The following is a 20933-nucleotide window of genomic DNA, read 5'->3' on the forward strand; positions in this document are numbered from 1 at the left end:
GCACAGATAACTTTGTAAGGACAGAAATAAAGAGAGGGCATCAAGTATCTGGGTCTTATTACCATCCCGGCCAGAGTACCAACTTCCAGCCAAAAGGCAGAATTTCTCCTCCACAGGCTAGAGGATTACAGCCTGAGCAATCAACATGAAAGTGTTCCAATAAGACCATACTCCTTGAAAAGCCCCTGAAATAGGAGTAAAGGAAGAAAAGAGAAAGTATTCACCAACTTTGCAACAAGGCTCAGAGTCCAGAAGGGAAGACTCAATGCCCCACCCTGGGCGCCAGATGATGAAATTTGAAGTTCACGAGCAAATGGCTAAGAAAGAATTCTTGAGATGTGTTTGGTGTAAAAAGGTGATTTTATGAAAGCACAGGGACAGGACCCGTGGGCAGAAAGATATGCACTGGGGTTGTGAGGAGTAACTGATTATATACTTTTAAGTTAGTGGGGTTTAGGGATAGCATAAGTCTCTAAGGAATTTGAAAGCAAGGCTTTCAGGATCTTGAGAGGCTAATTACTATTAAGACAAGGTTACTTTTAGTGTTTAATAAAAGAAAAACATAAAGAAAGTAAGGCAGCCATGAGTTGTTTGAGGAAGATCATGCTCTGCATGTTTCAGGTGTTTATCAGTGGACTGCAAGCTGTAAGGGTAAGCTACATTTCTCTGCCTTTGTTTCCCTCATCAGGAGCTATTATAGGAAGTACCAAACACGTATTCCAAAATCTTTGGTAAAATCATTCAACATATGTATTATGCTGGCAATAGTTTATTTTTCCCCAAGAATCCAACTAAGAATTGGTATATTTTGGGGGTACCTGGCTGGCTCAATTGGTACAGCATCCAACCCTTGATCTCGAAGCTGTGAGTTTGAGCCCCACATTGGGTGGAGAGATTACTTAAAAATAAAATCTTCGGGGCGCCTCGGTGGCGCAGTCGGTTAAGCGTCCGACTTCAGCCAGGTCACGATCTCGCGGTCCGTGGGTTCGAGCCCCGCGTCAGGCTCTGGGCTGATGGCTCAGAGCCTGGAGCCTGTTTCCGATTCTGTGTCTCCCTCTCTCTCTGCCCCTCCCCCGTTCATGCTCTGTCTCTCTCTGTCCCAAAAATAAATAAACGTTGGAAAAAAAAAAAAATTTTTTTTAAAAAAATAAAATCTTAGGGGCGCCTGGGTGGCGCAGTCGGTTGGGCGTCTGACTTCAGCCAGGTCACGATCTCGCGGTCCGTGAGTTCGAGCCCCGCGTCGGGCTCTGGGCTGATGGCGCGGAGCCTGGAGCCGGTTTCCGATTCTGTGTCTCCCTCTCTCTCTGCCCCTCCCCCGTTCATGCTCTGTCTCTCTGTCCCAAAAATAAATAAATGTTGAAAAAAAATTAAAAAAAAAAAAATCTTAAAAAAAAAAAAGACTGGTCTATTTTTTTTTTAATTAGGCATATATATAATGAGTTTCACAATTTTTATCACTCAAATATGAAAAATATTTGCTTGTAAAAGGTGAGCAGTACACACAGAAACAAATTTGAGTTGTATGCTTTTGCCTATACATTATAGAATGGTTTATTAAACTGAATCCATAAACCTGTAAGGGTATTTGAATGAGTTCTGAGAGTCTTATTAGAATTATATGAAAAACTAAGTATGCATGTATAGTATAGTAATCCCCCCTTACCTGCAGGGGATACATCCAAGACCCCCAGTGGATGCCTGAAACTACAGATGGCACCAAACCCTACACATACTGTTTTTTCCTATATATACATATATTCCTATGATAAATTTCATTTATAAATTCAACACATAAGAGACTGACAATAATGATAAAATAGAACGATTATAACAATATACTGTAACAAAAGTTATGTGAACGTGGTCTCTCTCAAAATATTTTATCATACTTCTAATGATGTGAGATGATAAAATGCCTACATGATGAGATGCAGTGAGGTAAATGGTGTAGGCACCGTGACTTAGTATTAGGCTGCTACTGACTTTCTGATATGTCAGAAGGAGGATCATCTGCTTCCAGACCGAGGTTGGCCATGGGTAAATGAAACCATGTAAAGCGAAACTATGGACAAGGGGGGGATTACTGTTTATTTTTCTGAGGCTAAAGCACAAAGATTTGAGGAGATGCTCAAAGAGGTTCATGACCTTTGGCTAAAAATCTCTGCATTATGGAACATATTTTAAGATTTTATTCTCAGTTAATACTTCAAAGTATTTAAGTCAATACTCCAAAATAATAATATATAATGGTAAAAATTCCTTAAATGCAAGGATTTCTCATATGACTGTCATGCCAACATTTCTGGCAAAAATTCCATAAAAGACAAGAATGATATAAACTAGATATTTCAAAGTAATCTAAAAACTGTCAAACGATTAACATTTAAACACACACATACAAGCCACAATTTACAATCTCAAAGTGATTTATATTTGAAAGCTGATGCCACACACACACAAACATTCTAGATAAAATGGATCCATTAACACATGAGGTACTAAGATACTCAGAAGGCTTTTTAATGGAACATGTCAAATAATTCACCAGACAGACAGTGATACAGTCATAAAGAAGTGTGTCCATGTTTGTAATACAGAAACTGGCTTTTTTCAAATATTGATTTAAGATCTAAGTATGTCAATAACATGCCGTAGGGTTCTAAAAGATATAAAGAGATACAGATTTAGGGGCGCCTGGGTGGTTCAGTCAATTAAGCAACCAACTCTTGATTTCAGCTTAGGTCATGATCTCAGTCGTGAGATCGAGCCCCACATTGGGCTCTGCACTGAGAGTGAAAGGCCTGCTTGGGATTCTCTCTCTCTCCCTCTCTCTGCCCCTCCCCCTCACACGTGCACATGCATGCACTCTCATTCTCTCTCAAAATAAATAAACATTTTTTTTAAAGATGGGACTTTTTCTATGAAGCTAAAGTTAGATTTTTCTAACTACATGCTTTCTCCAGGTGATCACCCTCATCTCACCCCCTAACATTCTTTCTCCTTGTCTAAATCCTACTTTCATTCAGAAATAATGTCATCTCTCATTTAGAATCTCTATCACCAATTTTGGTATATGATATCATGTTGCCACATTCTGTTTTATATACATATACTCAGTCATTACTCCTGAATTACAGATTATTTTATATGATTTCCCCTGCTTAGCACAGTATAATATACAAGTCTCAAAATATGAACAATTTATACGAACAATTTCCACTTCACTTAGATTAGCATGTCTATTTTTACACTCATCATGCTGTTTAGTAATAACTGGTAAAAATGTGTAGGGATTTGCTTCGGTTTATAATTTTTAAAATTGGTGATGTGCATTTTATGTTGGCAACTTTCCGTAATACAAAGTTTAAAGGAGATTCCTTCTTCTACTAGAACACCTGTCAAAGACAGGTCCAATAGTTTTCATCTTTGTACATCTGCCCAGTGGAGAGTAGATAAATTTACATCAAAACACATTTCATTATTTACACAGAACTTTCAATGAAACGTTAACAGCTTTTGTGCGATACTTTATTTAAATAATTCTTTGATTAAACTCAGACAAAACATATATTCACTTTTAACTATTTACTAAGTATCTACTACTTTCTCAAATATCCTGTCTTAGTAAATGTAGGATATCAAAAATAACACATCCTCTCTAATACATTGAGAAGCTAATAGTACTCTCAAGGATCCATGGGAAAAAAGGGCAAGGAGAGAATGCAAAGGGATGAAGTGAAAGAAAAAAGAGTAAAAAGCTACTATAGTTTTTAAAAAGAGATCTAAGGCACCCACATTTTTAATTAAAAAGAGGGCATACAGTTTGTTCAGGCTGGACAAGTCTAAAGGTTCCCTTCCCCACTCCATTTTACAGATGAGGAAACTAAAGCTCAGAGAGGGGAAATGACTTGCCTCAAGTTACACATCAAGTTGCTAGCAAAACCAAAATTAAAACTCAGATCTGCTGATTCACAGTACAATTTGAATTTTCCACATCAAAGAACTTTCTTCTATAATATTCATTAGCTAAAAAGAATGACTATTTTATTATTAATATATACTTCAGTTCTATACATTACATCATACTAAAAAGAAAAAAGGTTATAAGCTAAGTAGAGGAAGGAAATGAGAAGAAAATGCACACAGCAAACTGCTAAGGCAATGTACATGCAGACTACATGCATATACCACTCTTCCTTAATTCTGAGACACACATTTGACTTTAAGACACAGTAGCCATTGGGAGTCCCTCTCTACTTATTAGATGGAGTGCTATCCAATTCATGAATCATTTTTCTGTTTTTTTGTTTTGTTTTGTTTTTAAATGCTTATTAATCTTTGAGAGAGAGAGAGAGAGAGAGAGAGAGAGAGAGAGAGAGAGAGAAGGAGGGGCAGAGAGAGAAGACAGAGAATCCCAAACAGGCTCCATGCTGTCAGTGCAGAGCCCTATGTGGGGCTCAAACTAACAAACCATGAGATCATGACCTGAGCCAAAATCAAGTGTCAGATGCTTAACCAACTGAGCCACCCAGGCGTCCCATGAACCATTTAACAGAGACAATTAGATGGTCAAATTAAAAAAAAAAAAGATAGTATCCATTGCATAAACATTTTATTTTTTAATTTTTTTAATGTTTATTTGTTTTTGAGACAGAGACAGAGCACAAGTGGCGGAGAGGCAGAGAGAGAGGGAGCCACAGAATCCGGAGCAGGATCCAGGCTCTGAGCACACAGCCTGACATGGATATCAAAAATATCAAACTCACAAACTGTTGAGATCATGACCTGAGCCAAAGTTGGACACTGAACCGACTGAGCCACCCAGGCGCCCCATATAAACATTTTAAAATAAACTCTGTAAATTACACCTTCATTTCAAAAAACTACTAAAATATGAAAACATACACCTCTAAAGGTAATATAATGCACCCTTAAAAGACACACAATAATCACCATCATTTAAGAGCCAGTGTCACAGGACAAACACACAGAGCAACAGTCCCATCTTCTAACGTAACAGTTACTGAAGACCTAAGGCTATGTGGCATTTTTTTCAATTGTAGTTATTAATATAAATAAGTATTTCTTGCCCTTGATCTTACATGCATGAGATTTGGAGTTTCACAAAGCAAGGTTTGAATCTCAGCTCTCCTCCTAGCTCTCCAACCTTTGGAAAGTTACTTACTAACTTCTCTGAGCCTCATTCTCTCATCTGTAATAGGCTATCCACTTTGGAGAACTGTAGAGAGCTAAAGGTAATAATTTATGTAAAGGAACAGTACAATACCCAGATGAAATATTATATTTCCTCCCATGATCCCTATGGGCCAAATTAAACTAAAAACTAGACCCTGTTCTTCTTGACTTATAAGATTATTCCATCTCCATTGCAGAGATCAGAATAAACCTGTAGTAATCCTGGGGCAAATCCTACTAGTTTGCTTTTGAGTAATTATTTGATAAGAAAAGCTTATTTTATTGTCTTGAAATTCATCTCTTTTCTTCTTTAAATTGGGAACAGAAAACAATGACAAATTTTAAGTTAAATTGGTTACATGTAAATTCAGCACTTTCATACTGTCTTACTGAACTGAAACTCTAAGCCCATTACAACCCCACTAGAAGAGAGGAACTACAGAACCAATGTGTGCGAAGAGGAAAGGGTGTAAAGTCCAAAAGACACAGTTGAAATGATTCACTCAAGTGAGTGGTTTGCTTTGTTTAACCTTAAATTCATGTATTAAACCTTAAAAGAACAACATTCAGAGTTCAGAAGAGCCAAGACCGTATCTCCAAGCCTCAAGGTGATTTAGTAACCTGATCCCTCAGATTAAACAAATGCCATCTTTCAGTACGTACAGTTTCAGGATGTGTCTAGTCACTTCCAAGACAGGAAAGTATCTACCAAAGTATCTCACATGCAGCAGTATACACTGAAATAAGGCCATCTTTTCCTCTGTCCGAAACATAGTTCAGACTAGCTCACCCACATATTTCCTATTAGCTCATTTCAGTAGAATGACTTTTCCCCCATATATTAAGTAATGCCCATGTACTTAAACTGGAAAAATACAAAGAATATGAGCATTTTTAAGCCACCCATGATCTTACCAGCCAAAGATTAAAATATTAGAAAGGAACATACCAACATCTTTCCTATGAATCTGTACACCATATTTTAAGTTTGTACAGAGCCACTAAATATGAGTAACTTGCCACTAAATATGAGTAACTACCAGCTTATACCTTAGTATCTTCATTCTGGTTTTTGAGACTAAATTCACATAACTTTTTTCCTGACTTAACTCAATGGTTCGTCAGAGTCTCTAAGCTACACATGTTGTTGACTACTTTCTCTATTTCTATCCTAAGTTTTCCAAAACAGTATATTCTTCAAGATCTACAAAAGTCTCTCCAACTCCTCTTCTTCTCTCCCTTCACTGTCTCTCTTCTATTAATTCCTGACAATTTATTTTAAAATGGCTCAGGCCAGGGGTGCCTGGGTGGCTCAGTAGGTTAAGCAGCTGACTTCAGCACAGGTCATGATCTTGCCATCAGTGAGTTCGAGCCCTGCATCAGGCCCTGTGCTTACAGCTTGGAGCCTAGAGCCTGCTTCAAATTCTGTGTCTCCCTCTCTCTGCCCCTTCCCCATTCACACTCTGTCTCTCTCTTTCAAAACTGAATAAATGTTAAAAAAAAAAATTGTTTTTAATAAAATAAAATGGCCCAGGCCTGACCTTTAGATTTGCTTGTCAACTGTGAACCTCCAACAGTTACCACAGTGCCTGGCATGAAACATATGCTCAGTTAAAATTTAATGACTGACTTTGTCAATACTGACCTGCCACTTATTAGCTGTGTGGCATCAGGCAAATTAAATCTCTCTGAATCTCAGTTCCCTCATCTAAAAAACAGGGATAATCAAAGGAAGATGATACTCGGAAAGCTCAAAACAGCGTCTGGCACAAAGTAGCACCCACAAAATTTTGCTATTATTATCAACATAATCTAGTATAGGACTCAAAAATGTTCCTGATTATTTTTTGGTTGAACACCAAATCTACCTCTCAATAACCCAACTTATTTTCAACATATTCACTTACCACAAAAATCAAAAAACATTTTCATGCTCTTTCCCTTACTACCCGTCTCCAATCCATCATCAACTATTGGTTTTCTTTTTTTTTTTTTTTTTTTTTTTTTTTTTAGTTTTTTTGGAGAGAGTGAGCGAGCAGGGGAGGGGGACAGAGGGAGGGAGGGGGGGAGGGAAGGAGTGAGAGTGAGAGAGAGAGAGAGAGAGAGAGAGCGAGAGAGAGAGAATCCCAAGCAGGCTCCACACTCAGCATGGAGCCTCATGCGGGGCTAGATCCCACTGCCCTGGGATCATGACCTGAGCCGAAATCGAGAGTCAGGAGCTTAACGGACTCAGCCACCCAGGCACCCCCATCGTCAACTATTCTAATTCTACTCTCCTAACCACCATACAGAACCATTATTTATAAAACTAAGCTACAACCACAGACTTAATTGATCTCCACACTTAAATCTTCATTCAAATGTTCCATCCTCCTTAAAATCCATTTTTTATGTGTCATTCTCATCCACAGTTGCTTACAGCTTGTCCAAACTACTTGAATGTCATCCTCAAGTCTTCCAATAACCCATATCCAAACTCTTCAAAAGGTGTCTCAAAACTCACCCCTTCCTGGAAACCTTCCCTGATTAACTCCATACCACTCAGATTACTTCTTTGCCCCGAGTCACCTCGGCACCTCAGCACTTAAGTATTCTGTCATCCTAAGGGTAAAATGTGATCAGTGAATAGCAATACCAAGAAATTTCTTCCACAAAATTATTTCTACTTCCTAAAGAACGGTCCATTAGCTATGATGCTTTGTTGAGCTGGCTAAGAAGGAACTATCGTATACAACATATGCCCTCTTTGGTTTCCGTCCTCGGGACTTCTTGTCTGTCAAGAAGTGCTAAACTGTTCACAAACCTCTGTCCTATCCTCAAGCAGAAACTACATCTCGGTGCTTATCACCTCCTTGAGGCCGTTTAAATTTTCTGGACATGTGGCAGAGGGCCGCTTTCTTTTCTTCTACCTCTTCTCTGCCCCCAACCTCTGCCCACATCCCACAAATAAAAATTCCCAAAGGCATCAAACAGAAAGGCAGCAGTAGTGACACACACATACCATGTGTTTCTTTCCTCTAAGTGAAAAAAAACGTTGAACCTACTTAGGTACAAAACTCTTCCCAAGGCTAAAAACCTCCCCAACAAGCATGATACCTAATCAAATTCTACTGCGTGGAACTGGTCGATCCTACAGAATTGTACTTATGTGTTAATTGTCACTGTGTTACTGTAAGAGATCTTGCATCATTTTTATGCTGTATTACATGCGCCCAACAAGATAGTTAAATTCCCCTACAGGGCAGATTTTCTGAAAGTATCTTCATGCTTTAAACCAACATGGTCTAATTTTTTTTAAACATGAAATTAAACGATTCCGCACTGCCATCCAATCGAAAGCAAACAATATTTGTGCCTTTACTTTTGATAGGGTGAGTTTGTGTGCTGCTGTGGCAAAACAATCAGATGAACTGTCCCGGGATGGTGGGGGCGGGTGGGGGTGGGGGGCACAATCAGCGTCAGTAGTGAGAGTTAAGTCTGAGTGCTTGGTCCACGATGAGTAGTGAATGAACCTATAAACCTGGCTTGACTAACTCCTACCTGAGACACTCTCCAGTCTCTCCCAAAAAGCAGTTATTCTTGCTCACTTAGTCATAAAAGATCCACACCTTTTAGCTATCATACATAAGCCTACCTCATCTGCTCCTTGTATACTTTCTCCTAACTGGCCACCACCTAACGCCTTCTAGTCAAACAGCCTCCATCCACACCTCACCTAAAGCCTTTTTCTCAGGGACCTTCCGGTTGGAGTAGGTGCCTCTTACTCCAAACCCACGTGTCCCGGTCTGTCCAGAGATCTTAACCTTCCAAAAAGCAAAAACCGAAACAAACAAACCCTACCTCTACCTCCCTTCACTCCCAGCTGATTTCCCCCCATCCTCTATCAATGCCTACTTCCAAAAGGCCAGTCACTTTCCCCGGTTCCGCACCTTCTCCCCGGGAACCCTTTTCTGAGCATCACCCTTTCCCCATCACTTTCTTCCTCGTCGGACCAGAAAATCCTTCAATCACAGGCCTCTTTTGCCCCCCTGGAGCACAAGAGCCCGCTCCTCCGTTAACTACCCGCCCCCCCACCTTCGCCACTTCTATGCGGCCTCCCCACACCAGACTGAGCCCCCAAGGCTCGGCGGCTGCAAACCAGGCCCCTCCCTGCGTCCCCGCTCGCCAGCCCCGCAGTCTGGAAGGCGGCGGCCCCGTCCCAGCCGCGCTCAGACCATCCGGGCAGAGACAGGCGGGCGCCCCCGGCTGCGGGCGGCCCAGGGTGGGGGCGGGGGCGGGGCGGCGGGTGTCGCCTCCGGCGGCCTGCCGCCCCGGCTCCCGCAGCCGCGGCCCGGGCCAGGCGAGGAGGGGCCCGCAGCTCGCCTCTCCCGCCCGGCGTCGCTGCCTCTCACCTAGACTCAGAGGCTCGGGCCTCGCTTTCCCCCTGGCCGTCCAGCGATGTCTCCGCCGCCGTCGCGCTCTCCTCACTCGCTCCTCCACCACCCCCGACCGGCTGCTGAAGAGCGGACGGGTAGTGGCACGCCCATTGGCTGCGGCCCGCACTCGCGTCAGCCTCCCCGACCCGGACCTCGCGATGTGACTGGCTGGCGCGGAGCCTCTTTTCCACGTCTTGTCCGGATTGGCCTGTCTTGTCTCTCGCGCCCCCTTACCGGGAGGATACCTCGACCCCTCCCTCCCCGCCTCGGCCTCCCACCCCCTCAACCCCGTTTCCATCTGGGCGGGCTGGGGGCGGGAGCGGGCGCGGGTGGGACGCGAACGGCCAATGGGAGCACCGAAAGAGGGCCGGGAGGCGGGCTCTGCGGCCGGCCGGCCCAAGTAGGAAAGTTCAACCAATGGGCGCGCGCCCCACATCCCGGGCTCAGGAGCGCCTCTCTGGCCGCTAGCGTTCCGGCGGGTCGCGCCCAGGGCCACACCCGGCTGGCGGTGGCGCGGGAGAGGTACCCGCTGGAAGGGTGGGAGAATGCGGCGAGGCCCGTGCGGGGAGCGCGGGCGGCCATTGTGGCGTGCTCCCGCACCGCCTACGGGGGGGTCTGTGAGCCGGGAGCTGTCGCTCGGTGGTGGACTCCCGGAACCTCGGCGCGATGCTTTGTAGGGAGCGAGCAGAGCGTGCGCCTCGTCCAGCCCCGTGGACCAAATCAGGCCGCAGTGCAAAACTTCCCGCTGGTGAGAGAAGTTGAGTAACGGTTACCTCAGGGGGATGGGAGGGGCACAAGGGAACCTACGGGGAGCTGGAAACGTTCTGTCTCTCGATCTGGGTGGTATCCGTATGTAAAAATGTACCCAGCCTTACAGTTCAGGTTAGTGTACTCACGACACTTTAATATAGAATATTGTATAATCCCTCTTTTATAAAAAAAATAAATAAATAAAAGGATTGTGAGAATAACTGTAATAACATTCCCATGACGGTGAGACTCCCGCGGTATCAACAGTCTCACTAGGATTTAGCCAGACATCGTTCAAAAACTGCAAATCAGAGGAGGAAAAAGAAAAGGATTGTTGAGAATTTTAAATGAGTGAAAGCTCTGGGCACAGAGACTTAGCGCGCACGGGTTGATACTTCAGGATGCGCGAAGATGGTTCCGAGTGATTTTTCTTTGAGGGTGTAGGGCTTGTTTCAGTGCCTGGCCCCGTTAGTGGCCCCAAAGCACCCATTCTGCCTCACCTAGTTGGAAACTGCAATAATTTACCGAGCTGCCTACTTTGTGGCCGACCAGAGCTCCGAACCCAGGAAATTTTCATTGAAATACCATGGCTTCTGCCCTGGAGGAGCTCACCGACCAGCCCAGCGCGCCAGGTACAGTCATTCCTGCAGGAGGGCCCAGGACCACAAAGCCAACAAGCCGCTTGCCCTCAGGGATGAAGCATTCCCATAGGTGACGCCAGATGGTGTGTGTCTAGAACCCAGTCCAGAAGCAGAATTGTGAAATCGCCTGGCGAACGTGAAAACACTTGTTACAAATGGGTCAATAACCACCTTTCCAGAACAAACATAAGACCTGTGGGCCAAATTCTAGCTTGTGAAAGAGCACGCGCCGGCAGCAAAACAGATTACATGATTCATATTTACTACTTGAGTCATTAAGCGGTTCAATTCAGATAAATGCCTTGGTTTAAAGTACTTGTCCCCGAACTAGGCGTGTAAAGTCAGGTAAGACAGTATTTTTCCATAGAGCATAGGGTATTAGAGGAAGACCTCAAATGGATCATTCCTATATAATTCAGGGTGAAGGAATATATATAAAGAGGATCGAGCCCAGCCTAGGGAATTGAGGGGCATATTCTCAGAAGAAGAACTAAGTTCACCACTGCTGAGATTTATCGGCATGTGCAATTCAGTTACTATTTCTGGAGAATACTTTCATTGCAGATTTTTTAGTTTCTGTGCAAACATCTTGATTTTTTTCAATAGATAGATAGATACAAACTATTACTTAGTTCTGAGGAAAACACATGAAGAAATTAAGTAATTGCTGAATGAGTACATTATGAAATTCAAAAATAACTTTAGGTTTGAGAGCATAAAGGCATCTCATTTGATTAAAGTCATTGTGTATGTAACATGCACCTCCAGCAGAGACACTCCCCACCACCGGCCCCCCGAGATGGGCTTTCTGAAGGAGGACTTAAAATTAAAACAATGGCTCACTCTCCAACATGGTACAAACTCACAGGGAGGGCATGTTGTTGGATTGGCCAGTGTCCCTCAGTGCACCATCATTCTTAAATGGATCCAAAGAATTCATATATCTACAAAGAGTGAGTAATAGTCTCCACAAAAGGTGATGAAGGATTTTGCCCAGAGTCTAACCTATAAAATGTAGTAATACCAAAGAAAGTAATCATTCATTCAAATGCTTTCCCCATCTTTCAGCAAGAGCCCTGAGAATTGGGCTGCCATATATATTGGAATCAACTGCCTTGTAATTTTATTCAAATATAAAATACCTGTATGTGCTTTTGATCCTTGCTATAGAAACACCGTTCTGTAAACAAAGGTAAATTACACCAAACAAAAATAATTTAAACCTATTAAAAAATAGTTTACAACCTAAAGAGAAATACCATGTATTACTGAGAAAACATGTAGGAATAAACCCAGAAACACATATGCTACACATACCAGTATCTCAGATCTCTGCCTATAGGCCCAGCCAAAACAAGAATAATAAAAGCATCTTTTTTTCCTCTCTAAATATAGATTGGCAGGGGTGCCTGGCTGGCTCATTCAGTAGCACATGCAACTCTTAATCCCAGGGTTGTGAGTTCAAGCCCCATGTTGGATATAGAGATTACTTAGAAAGAAAGAAAAAGAAAGAAAGAAAGAAAGAAAGAAAGAAAGAAAGAAAGAAAGAAAGAAGAAAGGAAGAAAGATTGACAGGATAAAAACATTTATAAAAATTAGTTCTTTGAATTGTGACTCTTGTAAGTTTGGTCCTGGTTACCCATTGGTATTTTTTTTTTAATTTTTTTTAACGTGTAGTTATTTTTGAGACAGAGAGAGACAGAGCATGAACAGGGGAGGGGCAGAGAGAGAGGGAGACACAGAATCGGAAACAGGCTCCAGGCTCTGACACAGAGCCCGACGCGGGGCTCGAACTCACAGACCATGAGATCATGAGATCATGACGTGAGCCGAAGTCGGACACTTAACCGACTGAGCCACCCAGGCGCCCCACCCATTGGTATTATCCATAGGTTGCTAGTCTTTGTTTTCCTTGTCTGTCTTTTGGGGTATTTATCATAAGGGGGAAAAATCGTAAGATGGGATATTCCTTTCATCTTGTTCTGTCTTCAGAGTTTGGCTTTAGTTCTCCACCAGCCAGAGGGTACAAGTGTTGGCTTGAGTCAGGTAACCAGACAAACAGGCTGGCGACCCAAGATACAAAATGACAAGCAGCATTCTCTTTGTCCAACATTACCAGCTGCTAAGGAAGGTTGTCTTAATGAGAGGTCCCTGTCCATGAGGGGGCTTGTTGCCTCACCTTCATTAGTGTTAGGAAACACTCATCCTAATGTCAACCACCCAATACACAAATTAGCTGGTCTATAGTTGGAAGCATCTCATCTTCCCACAGATAACAAGAGACACCAGTTTCATAAACACTGTTCTTACCTTAAGCCTGTGACAATGAAAGTCTGCGTTCTTAAGCTGACTGTGGGAATGAACTTACTGGATTTGGGGAGGGCTGCATCTTTTGCACTCTTTGGGGACTCCTCTTATGTCTATGGTTAAGGGATAAAAGGCTTATTGATTTAAAAAAAATTTTTTTTAATGTTTATTTTTGAGAGAGACATAGCGCAAGTGGGGGAGGGGCAGAGAGAGAGGGAGACGTTAGAATCCAAAGCAGGCTCCAGGCTCTGAGCTGTCAGCACAGAGCCTGATACTGGGCCTGAACTCATGCACCATGAGATCATGACCTGAGCTGAAGTCAGATGCTTAAGCTATTGAGCCACTCAGGCACCCCAGGCTTACTGATTTTAAACCATAAAGAGGAATACTGTTTTTGGATTCAAATAGGTATATTTTCTGACTTAAGTCAAACAGAGAAAGACAGTACCATGTGATTTCACTTATATGTGGAATCTAGAAAACAAAACAAATGAACAGACCCTTCAATGAAGAGAACAAACTGGTGGTTACCAGAGGGGAGATAGGGGTAGGAGTGGCAAAAGGGATTAAGAGGTGGAAACTTCCAGTTATATAATAAGGCACGGAGATGAAAAATACAGCATAGGGAATATTGTAATAGTGTATAGTGATAGATGGTATCTACACTGATGGTGAGCACTGAGTAATGTATAGAATTGTTAAATCAAAATACCTCTGAAACTAATATAACACAACATTGTATGTCAATTATACTTCATTTTAAAAAGACAGTATAGGGACGCCTGGGTGGCTCAGTCGGTTAAGCGTCCGACTTCGGCTCAGGTCATGATCTCTTGGTCCGTGAGTTCGAGCCCCGCGTCCGGCTCTGTGCTGACAGCTCAGAGCCTGGAGCCTGTTTCAGATTCTGTGTCTCCCTCTCTCTGACCCTCCCCTGTTAACGCTCTGTCTCTCCCTGTCTCAAAAATAAATAAAACGTTAAAAAAAATTTTTTTAATAAAAAGACAGCATACTCTTGAATATTTAGACTTTTATCTTTTTTAAAAAGATTTTTCACAGAGCTCTCATCCCTAAACAAACGCCCTCTTGATACTGATAGGAAGAGCAAATTAAAAAATTAACAAGGCAAAGATAGCTCTCATATAAGTTAGTAAGTTTTATGTTTCTGAGTTTATACCTAACTTATGGCTGAGATTTAAAATGAAAACTCTAAGATCTCTTTTTGCATGTCTGTGTCTAGGTGTATATGTTATGTAATATGATATTTTTCTACCTTCATATGATATTGCCAAAATTACTTTGTAAAAGAGCTCTATTTAGTCAGGTAAAAAAAAAAAATAAGCACTTGTATAAATTAAGTATACCCAAAACTCAGAAATACAGAAACTAACCCAAGTGTTTTTCAAGTTCACAAGATCTAGAACAATTTTTGGTAAATAAAAGCTAGTTGGTTTAATAAAAACAATCATGTCTTCAGAGTTGTAAACATTAAACATAATGAAGACATACAACTTTTTCTACTTGGGTTTACTAATCCAATGAGTTTATCTCTACTAGATGTTTAAGATTGTAAAATTATAAATTCAGTTTAAAAATAAAATGTACAATAAAAATAAATTCTTTATGTCAAACACAGCAGTACAAAATAAAACTTGGAGAGAGCCATATGTTTTCACTTTTAAGTTCTTTCCTTCTGTGATTTTTTTTTTTATTTGGCTGATTTATCTACAGAAGAATAACTTAAGATTATGCTACCTTTGTTTCAGTAAGCAAAGTATTGTGTCTACTTAAAAGTAGTTTCCAAAATCTTTTTGGAAACTTGAAACCTTGAAGTTATATTAAGTTAAATTGTGGATATTCATTGGATATCTAGATCATTTTCAAATAAGGAAATATACTAAAACATTAATTGCTGAACAAAAGTATTTATACTTTTGGCTTCTTAATTTTTATAGAGAGAAAAAAGATATTTAAGATAGTAAACATATCTTTTACCACCTTAAAAAATTGTACTATGAAAAAGCATAAGTCTCTAAAAATTATAAATTTTTATAATTATAATTTATAATTATAATTATGTAGTCACAAGTTTACTAACCTATTGCAGGATGTTAATATATAATAGTTCACAATTACTTGCTTCCTGATTTTCACTGGAAAATAAAGGTTACTAATGATTAAAATTTATAATCTATATATGAAAATAAAACTACTAAAAATAATAACAAAGGGAAAAAAACCTTTGTGTACAAAGTATAGGAGGAGAATGGGATGTGTTTTTAAATAAAGAGTGTATGGTGAATGTAGGATGTGTTTTTGGGAAAAAAAGGAGTAGTTTGTCTAAAGTAAAATCACTAAGTGTTCCAGAATAAGAAAGAGAAAAGGAATAAGACAAAATCTAAATGGATGTAGAAAATTGCAGTTTTGTGGAAAACAAATTTTATGTTACAAGGTCAAAGCTAGCCAAAATTAAATGGATCAAATATAAGAGTTTTGTAACTCTTGTAATTCTATGACCTCAATAATATAGAAAATGAATTTAATTTTCTCCCCATTAAAATGACAGTTTCTTAGATTATTGGTCTGCTTTTAATAAGAGATTATAAAAGGTTTTTCTTTTGTGTTATCTGCCAAGGAAATAAAGATTTTATGACTTATCGGAATAATTTCCTGTACTTCACGTTGTCTTTGTCAGATCTGATTACTTAGGAAAACTGAGTCTTCGATACAAAAGGAGCTGAGGGTTTGTTTGTTTTTTTAACAATTATATGACTTTCTATATTTACCTTTAAAATCTTTTAATTGCCACTTTAATTAGATCAATAGCTAAGCATTTTGTCCCTGGGATACTACTTAATGGAGTATTTTTTTTTTTTAACTACTTTTTTTTAACGTTTATTTATTTTTGAAACAGAGAGAGACAGAGCATGAACAGGGGAGGGGCAGAGAGAGAGGGAGACACAGAATCTGAAACAGGATCCAGGCTCCGAGCTGTCAGCACAGAGCCCGACGCGGGGCTCGAACTCAAGGACCATGAGATCATGACCTGAGCGAAGTCCAATGCTTAACCAACCGAGCCACCTAGGCGCCCCCTTAATGGAGTATTTTAAACGTTTAAGTGTTTTTGACAAATTTCCCCAAATCAAATTCAAAATGAAGTCTTTTGACCTGGAACCAACTTTGGAATTTCTATAAGGGTCCCTAGGTGATCTCAAAGATTTGTTGTCTACCCTTATGAAATGAGATTAAACTAATCAGCTTTTTTGAGATGTTAATTGTATGAGAAACATTGTCAAATACAAGTGATAATTAACTTTCTTTAGATCTTATTTGTGTATGTTACCAATATTTCAAAAATTGTACAAAATTCCTAGGAATCTGTGAGTGTCCTTACTGTCTATATAATCAGTCATAATTCTAATTATTACTTGAAAACATTGCATGTCACAGAAATAACCAAATGTTCTTTGTTAATTGTATCATTTTTTAATGGTGAACTCTCAGCAGATCTTTAACCATGGCTATTTTTAAATCTTTTGTCATTCATAAATCATTATTGCTTTACTCTTGATTGTTCTCTGAGAACACTTATAGACAACTACAAGCAAAACTGCTTCATCTCTAAAGAGATCATGGAAAGGACGCTGACAAGTACTCTAAAATACAGGTTTCTGGTAACTCTAAGATTACATCACTAAAGAGGATATGAATTTCTAGAATTCTTTTTAAAAATTTTTTTAATTTTTTTTTATTTTAGAGAGAGAGAGAGAGAGAGGGCAAGTGAGAGGGGCAGAGAAGGGGAGAGAGGAAGAGAGAGAGGGAGAATCTTCAGCAGGCTCAATGTTTGGCACAGAGCCTAATGCAGGGCTTGATCCCACAGCCCTGGGATCATGACCTGAGCTGAAATCAGGAGACAGACACTTAAACCAATGAGCCATCTGGGCTCCAGAATTTCTAGAATTCTAATGGAGAAACTGATTGGTTCATAAAACTGCTAACCCAAGATCAAGCAAACAGAAAGTAAATAGATGGGGGCTCCTGGCAGCCTCAGTTGGTAAACCATGCAGGTCTTGATCTCAGGGATAGGAGTTCAAGCCCCACTTTGGGCATAGAGCTTATTTGAAAAAAAAAAAGAAAGTACATGAATGAACTGATGATGATGATTACAGTTTTATGACTTCTTATTTAAAGCATTGTTGGACCTTTAATATTTTGTCTTCCAGATTTAAGAAAACCTTTTTCTCTCTTTTTCTGAAGCTATCTGTAACTTATCTCAATTTGATAGTCTATGCCTTTGTGAACAAAACTTAAAATATTTATCTTTTTCTCTCTGATCCCTCCAAAATTTAGAGGCTCTTCATAAATATTCTTATTCATGATGATATAGTTGTTTTCCTAGGTTCAATGAGAATCTGTTCTCTTTATAATAGAACATGATTGGAGACATTGATTACACTATCAAGGCTTGGACCGTAATGTCATATTTGACAATGATGTACATAGACTCAAATGTGACCAGATGGATTTAAGGAACTAAGGTTGACTTTAGGGAGCTAATGCTTATAAAGCCTCTTTAAATACCAGCCCCATACCTTGTTTACAGGATTCCCAGCCCTACAGGTGAATAAGGAAGGTTACTTCTTGGCAGGCCCAAAAACCTTAACATGTATTGGGTACTTGAGAAGAGAGGAATTCACCCAAATCTATGTATGCTATAGGCAAAGTGTGATAGCAAATTCTTGGCTTCATATCTTAGCCTTAAATGGCTTTTAAAGGCTCAATCTAAGATTCCTTATTAAAAGTTCCAACAGAACAGACTTGAAAAGAACCTATGTGATAAATCACTATTCTTGCCACACTTATGTAAATAATCAGGCCAAGTTTAATGAGACTAAACTTATTTTACAAACAAAATAGTTTTACTGTAATTATATTTAATAAAAATGGGATTGACTCTAGAGAGAAAACTACATTTCCGTGAAAAGCTATCCACTCTTACAATGAAGATTCTAGCCCTGAGTGCCTGGGTATCTCAGTCGTTAAGCATCTGACTTCGGCTCAGGCCATCATGACCTCACGGTTGGTGAGTTTGAGCCCTGCATCAAGTGAGCTCATGCCCTGCTTCGGGTGAGCACTGCTTCTGTCTCTCCCTCTCTCTCTCACTGCCCCTCTTGGGAGTCTTTCTCTCTCTCCCCCTCACTCACTCATTCCCTCTCTCTCTCAAAAAAATAAATAAATAAAAAGACTCTAGCCCTGTTTATTGTCTTCGAGGTTTAGTTATCTGACTACAAATTGATCTGGATCCTGAAATTCTAGTTTCCTCCAGTATGTGGCCACAACTCTGCAAACTAACATTTACCATTTTTCCCACCCTTCTGACTTGAAATCACAAAGAATGATTTTCCCTTTTCCCTTGGTCCTACAAGCTAAAGCTGGATGACCTGATATAAACTTCAGAAAATCACCACAACAGATCACAGATAAACAACCTTCATGTCTACTCATGTGGGCCACTCAGAAAATTCACTGGAACACCCAGTAAATGTAACAACAGACATTCAAACTACAAACCAGGAAATTTGTCAAATTACAACTGACATCTTCATTCTACCATATAAAGAAACTTCTTGCTTAAATCTAGAAATCTTCTCAACTGGCTCTCCTCTGGACTCAGAAACTAAGTTTTTAACCATTAATATTTGTTTTTCTTTAGTTTCTGTGAAAAATACCCCTCAGTAAATGCCTGATTGCTCATATCGTATGGAGATTTAACTTAGAGGAACAGCTACCCTCATCTGCACCATTGCGTCCTGAACTAGGATACAGCTCTTTAAATGAACGGACCTATCCTCAAGACTAAGAGACTAAATCACTGAGAAACAGAATAGAAACTCAGATTCTGGACCATGAATCTTTTGGGGGAATTGTCAAAGGGGGAGAAGGAAAGAAGGCAGAATATGCCACTTTGGCATAAGGACTATTTTGAACTGAAGGCACTTAAAAAACAGCAGATGCAAAGAAGGGTAGTCTAATCTCCCCTGTTCTTCCTGAAAGCGGGAGATAAACACTCCTGTGTGAAAGTGTGCTCCCTATACCAGGAAAAAAGGAACATTCTTCAATGGGGGGAATCAAAGCCAAGAGAATCCTGCATAAATAGACCACGTTAAAATAACACTTATCTTCCTTTCGCCTCCCCGTATGGTGTAGTTACTTTTCCACAATTGCCTTGTTTTTTTCAACCTAATGTAAAAGCGTGTGGGTTTGCCATTTCTGTGGGTCTTTCTTATGAGAGGTCCCATGTCATATAAAACATCTAAGTTTATATACTTTTCTCCTGTTAATCTGTCTTATATCAGTTTAATCTCAGGCCTGGCTAAAGTAGAGGTAAAATTTTGCCTCCCCTACATTCTCAACTATCTACTCTATTGATTAAAGTGTCCTGGTAGCTCACAGATGTTAGAAAGAAGAGGAACAGTATTTGTAATATTCTTGATATACTGTCTGTTATCTTTTGCAAGAATAATTGTGAAAAAAAGAAGCCATCTTGCTGGTCAGTTTCTTTCCTCATCTGATTAGATGGTCGTTTTTCCCCTTTTTTGTGGGTGGCATTGTCATTGTTCAGACCTCGTTTGGGGGCAATGAGGGTCTCCCTGAGACCTGGAGACTATTCTTTTCTTTTTCCTGTCTCCTTTTTTTCTTTTTCTTTCTTTCTTTCTTGGAGATTAACTCTCTTTGAACATAAATCAGGACAGAGCTCCTGTAGATGCCCAAAAATGGGGATGACTAGATGATCATCTGTATTCCAGCATCACATGTGTCCAAAGTGTCAGCCATACACTCTGACTCACCTACTTCCTGCATTTGGGTGGTGCTTTTTGAGAACTCTGCATTAAGTCTCTAAAGATAAGTGCTGTCACATCCTTGAGCTTCTAAGGAGAGGTCTGCTTCCAGAAATGTTTGCAAACAAAGGCCCCAAACTGGGAGAACCTCAGGCAGAAAACCACACCTATGTATAAGAATTTGTCATTAAATACAAAGGTGTGACTCTTCAAGGAACTAAGATTTACATTTGATGCAGTCTCTAATCTCTTACTCTCCAGAGCAGAGAGCACAGATTAGTTTTCCATAAACAAAACCAGTTCATTAATGTTATATTTATTAGAGCAGCCAATTGCAGGGTTTTTTCTCATGAATTAGGCAATGGTTGGCTTGAGAATAAGAAGGCATGGTGATTAAGAGCCCTGACACCAGAACTGAACTCCTGGGTGTAGAATCCTAGCAACACCACTTACTAAGTGACCTTGGGCAAGTTAATCCTCTATACCTCGGTTTCCCAGGGGTAAAATGGAAATGACAATAATAGCACCTATCTCATGGGGGTGTTGTGAAGCTAAGTGAGTTAATATTTTAAAGCACTTAACACATGATAAGCCCTATCTAGACACTTACCTTTAAAATTGTTAAATCTTTGAAAAAAGTGCAAAAGACTTCCTAGAGCCAATAATAATGCCTATCTTCTAGTTTTTGAAGATTTACTAAGTGCCAAACACTTTGAAGATATTATTTACAAACCTCACAACAAGGTAGGTCTTACTGTCTCCATTTAACAGATAAGGAAATAGAAAAT

General features: G+C 40.2%; 2 protein-coding genes across 5 annotated transcripts in view; one reads left to right on the forward strand and one right to left on the reverse strand.

The window, feature by feature from the left end:
* FAR1 (fatty acyl-CoA reductase 1) overlaps nt 1–9704 on the reverse strand; it is a 79989-nt gene extending 70285 nt beyond the window's left edge. For 2 of the 4 annotated variants that reach the window (XM_086677922.1, XM_025929193.2), the window contains exon 1: nt 9588–9704. The gene's annotated coding sequence lies outside the window, so the exon portion shown is untranslated. Of the gene's footprint in view, nt 1–7699; nt 7798–9587 lie in introns of all 4 variants that reach the window. The other 2 variants (XM_086677921.1, XM_086677920.1) reach the window with 2 other exon arrangements.
* The window catches only part of LOC147576642 (uncharacterized), a 116213-nt gene continuing 104913 nt past the window's right edge, over nt 9634–20933 (forward strand). Inside the window, exon 1 of the mRNA XM_086676403.1 lies at nt 9634–10359. Within this exon, the coding sequence (XP_086532529.1) occupies nt 9634–10359 (726 nt within the window). The remainder of the gene's footprint in view (nt 10360–20933) is intronic.

This window comes from Puma concolor, chromosome D1 (genome assembly GCF_028749965.1).
Source record: "Puma concolor isolate L17-30 chromosome D1, mPumCon1.1.hap2, whole genome shotgun sequence".
Lineage (NCBI taxonomy): Eukaryota > Metazoa > Chordata > Mammalia > Carnivora > Felidae > Puma > Puma concolor.